Source organism: Penaeus vannamei, chromosome 7, assembly GCF_042767895.1.
Source record: "Penaeus vannamei isolate JL-2024 chromosome 7, ASM4276789v1, whole genome shotgun sequence".
NCBI lineage: Eukaryota > Metazoa > Arthropoda > Malacostraca > Decapoda > Penaeidae > Penaeus > Penaeus vannamei.
This window is the reverse complement of record NC_091555.1, coordinates 33,723,994-33,733,993: the sequence shown is the minus strand read 5'-3', so window position 1 is coordinate 33,733,993 and position 10,000 is coordinate 33,723,994. Positions and strand designations below refer to the sequence as shown.

The following is a 10,000-nucleotide window of genomic DNA, read 5'->3' as shown; positions in this document are numbered from 1 at the left end:
CCTCCCCAACCCTCCTCCTTCCAACTCTTCCCCTCGACTGCCACAGGCGTCTCGTGTCGTATCATTCTTTGAAAGATAAGATGATGCATATCACCAGGATTAAGGCATTTAGGTGAATGAAATTTGAACTCTGACATGGAAGTGACAAATCTCATCAAATTTCCATTTTTAGGTCATAATGCGGGTATGACACCGAATGAGTATGAGCACTCCGACACTGTTCATGGTGAGTGAATCCTTCCCAACACTCTCCTAGCGCCATCCTTCGCTACTGAGGCCCTCCCCTTTTATCCGTATATTTTCCTCGTCTGTAAGGTCGTATTTGCCTTCCTTTCCCCCACCATTTAGGTCCTTTTCAGCACCCCTTTTTAGCTTTCTTCGCCTCACATAAAGAGGCAAATGGTATAACTACAGCTGCTCGCATAGGCTGCATGAGCCATCAGTATCTAAATGTAGTGGTATCGAACAAATTGGTGTCCTTCTTATATAAACATTTCTCGGTAGAATTTGTAATAATACTTTTTTCTCTCTAAAAATCGCTGTCGTAGGTATTATAACGCTTTCATTATTCAAGCTCACGCTCGCTTCAATAAAAATACAGTAATGTAGACCATTTTGACTAATTAATGTCCAAAGTTCTATCTGTATGTTCTAAACAAAAATGGTAATGCTTCGTCCATACAGCTTTCTTCTGTCAACATACCTGCGTAAGCATGTATCTGAATTACATATATTATCATTAGGACCGACTGACATGTATTTTAATGTAAGCAGTTTTAGTATCAGTAGATATTAAAAACGTTATGTCTTAGAAACCATGAAATATGCTAAATGGTCAGGTTTATGTTATGTAATAGGTCATGTTGCATAAATCACAAAATGAGACAAATAATTGTTAAAGTATCTTTATGTAATAAGGCGCTTTTGTAAGGGCCTGTTGTACCACATCTGTAAAACTTAATAAATATAGTACCAGCTTTGATTACGAGTTATGAGGCAGATCATTCACAGAATGAAATGCCCTTTATTCCATATAAAATGACCTCTCTCGTCAAACTCACTTTTTAGGTCATAGCGCAGCTATGAGAAGGCGTGCGTACAGGCACTCCCGATCAACTGACAGCATCTCTGGTGAGTGCGTTTTCCTTCACTCTCTCCCCCTAACAGCTCCGTTTTCCGTAGTCCCCGTTGTGAAGCGTATTTCCCGTCGCTCTTGTGTTTCTCTTTCCCCTTTCTACTGTACACTAGTGTGGTTAGTGTGGCTCCCTCTCCTTCCAACTCGTTGTGTCTCCTCCTTTCACCCGTTGTTAGATTTCTCTTCCCTCACCACTTGTCCAGTTTGCTACAATTCTGTTAACACGTTCGGCAAATAGTACATTACATTATGTACTAAAGGTCTTGTAGAAACCTGAGCGCCACCCTGATGTACTTTTCCCAAGTAGTTTGAAGAGCGTTCAGCGTAAATTGAGAAGGTGAATTGTGAATGCTAAATCATGATCATAGATGCTTTTGCATTCTGTATGTATCGTGTTCTGAAAACGTTCTGTAGTTTATTGAAACGTACCTTTTGATTGAAAACTGTACAAAAAATTCACGATTATCAAGATTTTGATTTATTCGTCTTTCCCTATACTTCGTGTAGTGACCAACTGACGTACAAGTGACAAATCACTTCCATTTTAATGTAGCCTTTTATATACATTGCCCATACATCTGAAACTATTGACGTGATGACAACCAGCCTGACGTTAGCTGATATGATAGGATAATGAAAGAAACGAAACATTATGATATATTGATACTGTAGTAATTCCCGAAAAATAATAAACACACGTACTGTACTACTAAATATACCTATATTTATTCATTCATATCTATATTTAGGGAACAGGTGAGTGTTCTGTTATGACACTTGTTCCAAACTATCGTCAACGATACATAAATTCCAGCATCATGTTTCAGGTGCATTAAGTAACACCTGTTCTTCTCACTGTGGATCAATACAAGACTTGCAGTTTCTCAATTCGAAAATGATTTTACGTGTTATGCTTAATGGGCGTCGAAACATCACATATATCCAACAATGAAACGCTGAGTGAGACTTTCATTCTAGGTCTTAACGCGCCTATGACAGCAAGCGATTACATGCACTCCAGGTCAACCGATAATGTTCTTGGTGAGTGAATCTTACGTCACTCTTTCCCTCCTGATGTATCCTCCGATTCCCATCACCCCCCCCCCCGCCCCTTCCCCATTTCATACTCATACTTATCCTGTGGTTTTCAAAATGCATTCTGTCCATTTCTAGTGGTCGCTTCTGCCTATACCACATCATCTCCATTCCCTGGACCACATGCCCTTAAAAGTAACCTATAAGTCCTTTTCTACTCTCCTCTCAGGTCCTGTTACTAAGGGGTCTGTTATACCCTCCTTGTACCCTTACGCAAAGTGTCACGTAGCAGTGCCACATTTATAGTTACCTTTACTGATAGGCCCGTAAAGCCACCTGCAGTGCCATTCTGGAACAGAATGTAAAACAGGTAGTAATTAGTGCGATACTAAATGGACGTCCTTTAAGCTTTCCTGTAGAAACTGCAATGAAATTAACATCTCTATAATATCAGTATAATTGTCAAATTGCCCAATTTAACAAAAACATCTCGAAAGGAAGTGTAAAAATCGATAAGAACATCAGATTCTTTGCTATTACCAATTTGCTAATTTTCCCCTAAATCATTCTCTGGTATAATATGTCTTGACTCGAATTTTTTAAATATATATATAAATAACACGACATGGTGAACAACTTCCGTTCTAGGTCATAGCGCAGGTATGACAGCGAACGATTACAGGCACGCCAGGTCAACTGACACTATTATTGGTGAGTGAATTCCATCACTCTCTCCCTCCTCCCCCACCCCCTCCCCACCTCCCCCACCATCTTCCCTGTCGCGAATATGACTGATAATTCCATGTAGATGTTAGGTGACGTATACGTATCACCGGCTATAATGATGATGTATGTAGTACTTAATGCTATCTCTCTTACTTGAAGTGACATGGCTCATCAAACTTCCGTTCTAGGTCATAATGCAGATATGCTAACGAGTGATTATGAGCACTCCAGGTCGACTGATAGTATTCATGGTGAGTGAAGCCTTCGTCACTCTTTCCCTTCACGCTATTCTGCGCTTCTTACTCGTGTATAATCATTTTAATATGTGTTTTTAATGAGAATGGAGGCAGCTAAACCTATTTCAAGACATTTACTTATCAAACAAAAACACTTATGTGTCTTTTAATGATATTGTGTTTCCCTCAATGTCCTTTGATTGTTGTGCGACAAGTGGCGTGATTACGGCCACCTGCACTGCCTATGTCAATGGTCTCCATCTCGCATTCTTTACCTCTTTCCGTAAGACCTTTAGACTTTGTGTGAAATATTCTTTCTTTCTGTGAAGTATTTCAAATTTGAAATTGCCATTATTATTCATTATCATTCTCTTTTGTAAATCCTGTGTTAATGGGTGTCGACTTGCCGTTCTTTTAACAAAGGCGGCAAATAATGTATTTTCCTTTCTCCACATCATTGGCTATGGCTGCAAAGATGTTGTCTAAAGTTTCTAGACAGAGATAAGTGATATAAGTCGAACTTTTCGTCGGCTCATGCGATTATCTGTCTCTAATTACCTTTTCGCTATTTTATTACAAAAATATAGATTGCAGTATTAGCGATATTAAAAAACAATCAGTGTAGTGTTCTCGATTCTAATATGCAGAATTTATAAGCCAAAATTCTCATACTAGACAAGAGAGCATTTCATCAAACGAACATTTACAACTCTCAGGCAAGTAACGCAAAAAAAAAGATGTATTTGTATCCGAGCCAAGAGAGCAGGAGAGACTGGAAGAAGCATGGCAACGCTCCAGTATGCCAGATCATAACTACGTATTTTCAACATGTTGTCATCCGTGTTTCCCTTCCATGTCTTTACTGCGGTTCATATACTATATACACTTTCATATACTGTATTCACTTTTGCATAGTGTCTTTTTTCAGTTCTACACATACTGTACCTGGTAAAATGTCATCGTTATGTTGCCATGTATCAAAGTATATCATCATTGCCAATTGTTTTAGTGAAAATATAAACTGGAGATCACATAACATAATACGTAAAATGAAATAAAGGGATCTCTTCAACGATGAATCTATAAATTACAGTTACTTGCCTGTAAAGACATTGCAGGACGTACAGTTAAAAAAAAAAAAAAAAAAAAAAAAAATAAAAAAAAAAATATATATATATATATATATATATAATATATATATATATATATATATATATATATATATATATATATATATATATATATGTATATATATATATATATATATATATATATTTATATATATTCTTTTGCTCTGAATATTAAAAACAGGCTGTTTAATCTAGCAGTGGGCATTGTACAAAGGTACGAGTCGTAAGGCCTCATCTACAATACTTACATTTACTGCATGAACCGATTATATAAGCCCTTTTAGTGATATGTCATTTGTCGGGCGTTGCATTAGCCGCCAGTTACATTAGGTGATTGTCGAAGCGCCATGTTCATCGACAATGAACGACCACGAGCAAAATATCACCTGAACGTTCGAAAGTGACGTGACTTGTCAAACTTCCATTCTAGGTCTTAACTTCAATGATTACTTGCGCTCCATGTCAACCAGTAGTATTCATGGTGAGTGTATCCTCTCTTCCTCATCCTCCCGACCTTGGTATTTTCCTGCAGCACTCGTATTTCGTAACTCCTTATATCTCTTATAATGGCCCTTAAACTTCAAATTATTCCTCGCGCCTCCTTTCATTTGCCGAAGTTATTGCCCTCCTTCGCTCTTTATATTTCTTTGTACCTACAGTGTTTTCTCTTTTCTTTCTCTTGTTGCTCATTCCTTCAAAAGTAATTCCACCTCTTCCTCGGTTTCGCTGTCCATTTCTTTCTCCGTTATTTATTATTGTGCTTTCTTTTTAGAAGTTCTATGAGGCATGATTAGAGGTGTACTAATCAATACAATATCCATCATTAAAGATCATTATGTCTGCTATTTAGTATGATGTAATATGACAAATCCAAGCACGCTCTGAATTAAACCTGTAAAAGATAGCGCGGTAGCAATCTTGTGCCCGCATGGTAGAAAATACATACCATTCGTAAATAATTTGAGCATAATTGCATATCGTTATGTTGGACTAGCAGAAGTATGCCCTTTTTCATTATTTTGTAAGAACAGACGGTACACAGAGTAGAAAGAAAAGATGTATTCCAGAGATTTGTTTTTGTTGGTTTGTTCTGGCACACAAATCATCTGCATATACTAACGGAAACTACATTTCTTGCAGAAAGTCTTTTGCAATCAAAGAAGAGTTGGTTGCATTACATGTATGTCATCATTTCAGGGTCCTTTTCAAACATTATGTAAGCAGTTTGGGGCATGCTGATGACGCTTATCTGCAACAATATAAACATGCATGTGTGTGTGTGTGTGTGTGTGTGTGTGTGTGTGTGTGTGTGTGTGTGTGTGTGTGTGTGTGTGTGTGTGTGTGTGTGTGTGTGTGTGTGTGTGTGCGTGTGTTTGTGTGTGTGTGAATAACACAATGAAGAGAAGAACAAGGGAACATTTCGCTGTATTGCTTCTTCAGAGCATCTTGTGTGTGTGTGTGTGTGTGTGAGAGAGAGAGAGAGAGAGAGAGAGAGAGAGAGAGCGAGAGAGAGGGAGAGCGAGAGAGAGAGAGAGAGAGAGAGAGAGAGAGAGAGAGAGAGAGAGAGAGAGAGAGAGAGAGAGAGAGAGAGAGAGAGAGACAAAGAGAGCAGGGGGAGGAAGGAAGGGAAGAGAGAGAGAGAGAGAGAGAGAGAGAGAGGAGAGGGGGAGGGAAGGAGGGAAGGGGGGAGAGAAAGAGACAGAGGGGGGAGGTTGGGATGAGAGAGTGAGAGAAAGAGAGAGAGAGAGAGAGAGAGAGAGAGAGAGAGAGAGAGAGAGAGAGAGAGAGAGAGAGAGAGAGAGAGAGAGAGAGAGAGAGAGAGAGAAAGAGAGCAGGGGGAGGAAGGAAGGGAAGAGAGAGAGAGAGAGAGAGAGAGAGAGAGAGAGAGAGAGAGAGAGAGAGAGAGAGAGAGAGAGAGAGAGAGAGAGAGAGAGAGAGAGAGAGGGAGGGAGGGAGGGAGGGAGGGAGAGAATGAGAGAGAGAGAGGGGGGTTGGGATGAGAGAGTGAGAGAAACAGAGAGAGAGAGAGAGAGAGAGAGAGAGAGAGAGAGAGAGAGAGAGAGAGAGAGAGAGAGAGAGAGAGAGAGAGAGAGAGAGAGAGAGAGAGAGAGAGAGACGGAGAAATAGAGCAAGACGCCATAAGGTCAACACGCAGCCATTTGTCCCTTCTGACTCCCAACTTCCCTTTTAGGTCATACCATGGCCCTGTCAGCCAGCGATTATATGCACTCCGGGAATAGCGACAGTATCAATGGTGAGTGACTTCCTTGTGCCCCCCCCCCCTCTACCCTACCTGTACCCCTTCAGTCTACCTATTCACCTCGTGGATTCTTATGCCAAAGACTTACTTGTTTTCCTCCTTTATTTTAATCATTAACATCTCTTGCAGTGTTATATTTTTGATCAAGTGGCCTATATATAATAAGAGATATACTGATATGATCAATAAAAAGTCTGCTGGCTTCTCCAAGTGACGCGTTTCGTCAAACTTCCGTTCTAGGTCATAACCCAGCCATGCTCGCGAATGCCTATAATCACTCCAGGTCAACCGAGAGTATCCATGGTGAGTGAATTCCTCCTTGCACTTTCCTAGTCGCATCTTCTCGCTTCCTCTATTTATTCGCACTTCCTCCGATTCCTTACTCCATTCCTCCCCTTGCGCTCACTTGTCACACCTTGTCTTCTCCTTCTTCGTCCGTCGCGAAGACTTTTTTTTTTATTCTCCTTTCGTCTCTTGACCTCCTGACTTCCGTTAACGTGAGATGGATGGCCTTGTGGCAGCTGGGCGATTGCAGCGACCTGCAGTGATGGCTTTCAGCAACCACCTGCAGCGCCGCCAGGTGGTATGGACTGAGATCAAAGCCCATAGCATTTCCATAAAGTTAGTTTGTAGTAAGCAGATGGTAGCTATGTGTTTATCATCTTTAAAACTGCAATGTCAGTGGTAATCAGATGAATATCATCTATCTATATAATAGTTCTCTTAAAGGAATGAAGGTATAGTTATATAGTATTTTTGATGAATAGAAACCTGTTGTTTATTCTTGATAAATATTCATAGATAAAAATGTATAATGAAAGTGTTGAAGGATATGTTTTTGGCGCTTCCCTTGTACAAATGAAAGTCTTCATAGAGTTTGTGTAGTGGCGCTACTGTTGACACCATAGGCTTAACAACCAAACGTACATGGCATGCTTGCGTTGTTGAGGTTGTATTACAAAACCCATACTGCTGAACAAGATGGCATGAGAATGACTAACTACAAGACTAGAGCGAGATGCAGTTAAGAAAAGGAATTTAATTAGTATGCATTCAGAAACTGAATTTGCGGCATTTAAAGTAATGTTTCTCAGTCATAATCAGCTAGTCAAGATCACTCTAAACCAACGCTTGTTTCAACTAAAACGCAGTAAAAGTACCACTTCCAATGCACAGCTCAGTGAGTGATACATAAAACCAGCCGGAGCATAGGTATCAAATTCGATCAGATGAGTTTCGAAGCACACATATTCGACATGAGCCACCATGAGTCGACATGAAAATCCCCATTTATCCTGTCTGAAGTGGCTTACTTGGCCAGAGTGCCTTTTTAGGTCATAACGCAGCTATGACAGAGTGATTACATGCACTCATGATCCACCGGCATTATCCCTGGTGAGTGAAGCCTTCACTCGTCCGCTCTTTTGACTTTTATTCGCTTCTCAAGCTTCTTTTGTCTGTTCAAGTTTCTCTCACATATCACTTTATGATTCATCTTTTATAGTTCTTAAAGCACCTTGTTTACACTTTTTTTAATCTACCACGCACTCTTTAAGTCCGTCTCGTCACTGACACCCCCACCCCTCACCCTTACTCTCGTATTCCCTTCAACTACCACTTGCAGCTTCCTCACATCTCCACTTAACCTTTCTCTCCTCTCCGTAATCTATCTTTTGGTTGTTTTTTTTCCGTAATTTGAATACATTACCTTACACAAGTCTTCGCGTGACGACTGGCATGACCACGAGTTCCTACATCACCCTTACTGACGGCTCTACAAAACTACATCCATCGCTAATATTATTTCTAGTCAGCTATGATTCCAAGCTTCTTTTTCTAGAAGGTCGATCTGTAAGGCGTAGAGCGATAACACCTGCAGTATAATCTCTTTGTGTAGATTTTGCAATTCCAGAATTTCCTTTTTCATACAACCTTCATCTGAAAGACATTACGCAGACAGTCGTACACGCATAGGAATTTTATATTTCAACCCAATGAAATGACTTAGAGGCGCACCTTGAATATTTGTAGAACGGATCTTCATGTCCTATATACGTTATAATAATAAAGGTGTGACTGTTAAAAATAAGGAATGAGAAAAGGAGATAGGATAGCGAGAAAGGAAGAACAAGAAGGGAAAAGAAAAGAGCCCTGAAGCTCGGACAAGACAGAGAAGATTGATCGTTCAGGACCAGTGATCTTTCCCTGAATTATTCCAGCCTCAACGGGCGCGTATTGGCGGAACAGACGTAGGAGTGGCAGCTGCAATGGATTTCATTATATTCCAGCCGACGCATATGCACAAGAGGGTTCAAGTTGTGTGTTGAGATAACCGGATTGCTGAGCTAGATGCCGTGTTAACAAACGCATACAAATATCTTCTGAATTATTGTGATGCTATGGGTACAGTCGTGTATTGCTTACGAAACGAAACTTGACGTTTTTATAGGCCTATTAATCAGCCACGTACCAATATATCTAGCAGGGAGTTATAGACGTACTTGCAGGTCTTACATAGTTGCACAGGTTATAAAACAACATTCCTATTTCGCTACCACAGTAAAATGTTTGTCCGTATATAATATGCATTTGATAATGTAATGAAAGCAGCACATGTCGCATGATTTGTAAAATTGGCAAGTGCATGTATAATGATTTTTAATAGCGTCCATGGTAAAGGAAACCCAGCCTGACATGTCTGAAATGACCTGGTTCGTCACACTCCTGTTCTAGGTCTTAATACGACAATGCCATCAAGTGATTACACCCAAGCCAAGTCAACCGACAGCGTTCATGGTGAGTGAAGCTTCGGTCCTGGTGTCTCTCGTAGCATTTCTTGTTCCCCTTCATCCCTTGTCTTCCCCCTCGCCGTTCTGACGCCCCTTCCCCTCGCCGTTCTGACGCCCTTTCCCCTCGCCGTTCTAATGCTCCTTCTCCTCGCCGTTCTAATGCCCCTTGACCTCTCGCTCCCCCTTTCTAGAATCGCGCCATCCCGACGGACTCCTTGCTATCCCTCCCGCCTCCCCGACACAGCGTGCCTTCCCTCACTTCTCCTCGGCCTCACACCCCTGTCGCCCTCTCTCCCTCCGTCCTCTTATTTGGCTATGTAAACACGGCACATTTCGTCATATGGAAGATTACAGCCACCTGCACCACCTGTATTGATGGGCTTTTACAATCACCTGCAGCGCCGCCATTTGCTATCCATTGAAAATCTAAACCACAACCCTTTCTATAAATTCACAACTGTAGAAGGTAGTGGAATAACATCCATGTATCCTTCCGTAATGTTACCTCTTGATAGACTTTGCGATGATAACCACCTGCTCTCTTTATAAGCCACTCTCTAATAGACACTGAATTAATACCTGCATAACCATTATAAAGACCGCTGCCTGATAATGCAACAATATTCACATTTTATTTCTTCTTATTATCTGTACTGTGTGACAATTTAACTGATAATCTAGCATCGCGG

At 40.7% G+C, this 10,000-nt stretch overlaps 1 protein-coding gene across 1 annotated transcript in view; it reads left to right on the top strand.

Moving 5' to 3' along the window:
• Positions 1–9,269: 9,269 nt before the first annotated feature.
• Positions 9,270–10,000, top strand: part of LOC113825093 (uncharacterized) — a 102,893-nt gene continuing 102,162 nt past the window's right edge. Inside the window, exon 1 of the mRNA XM_070123343.1 lies at positions 9,270–9,318. Coding sequence (XP_069979444.1) covers positions 9,270–9,318 — 49 coding nt within the window. The remainder of the gene's footprint in view (positions 9,319–10,000) is intronic.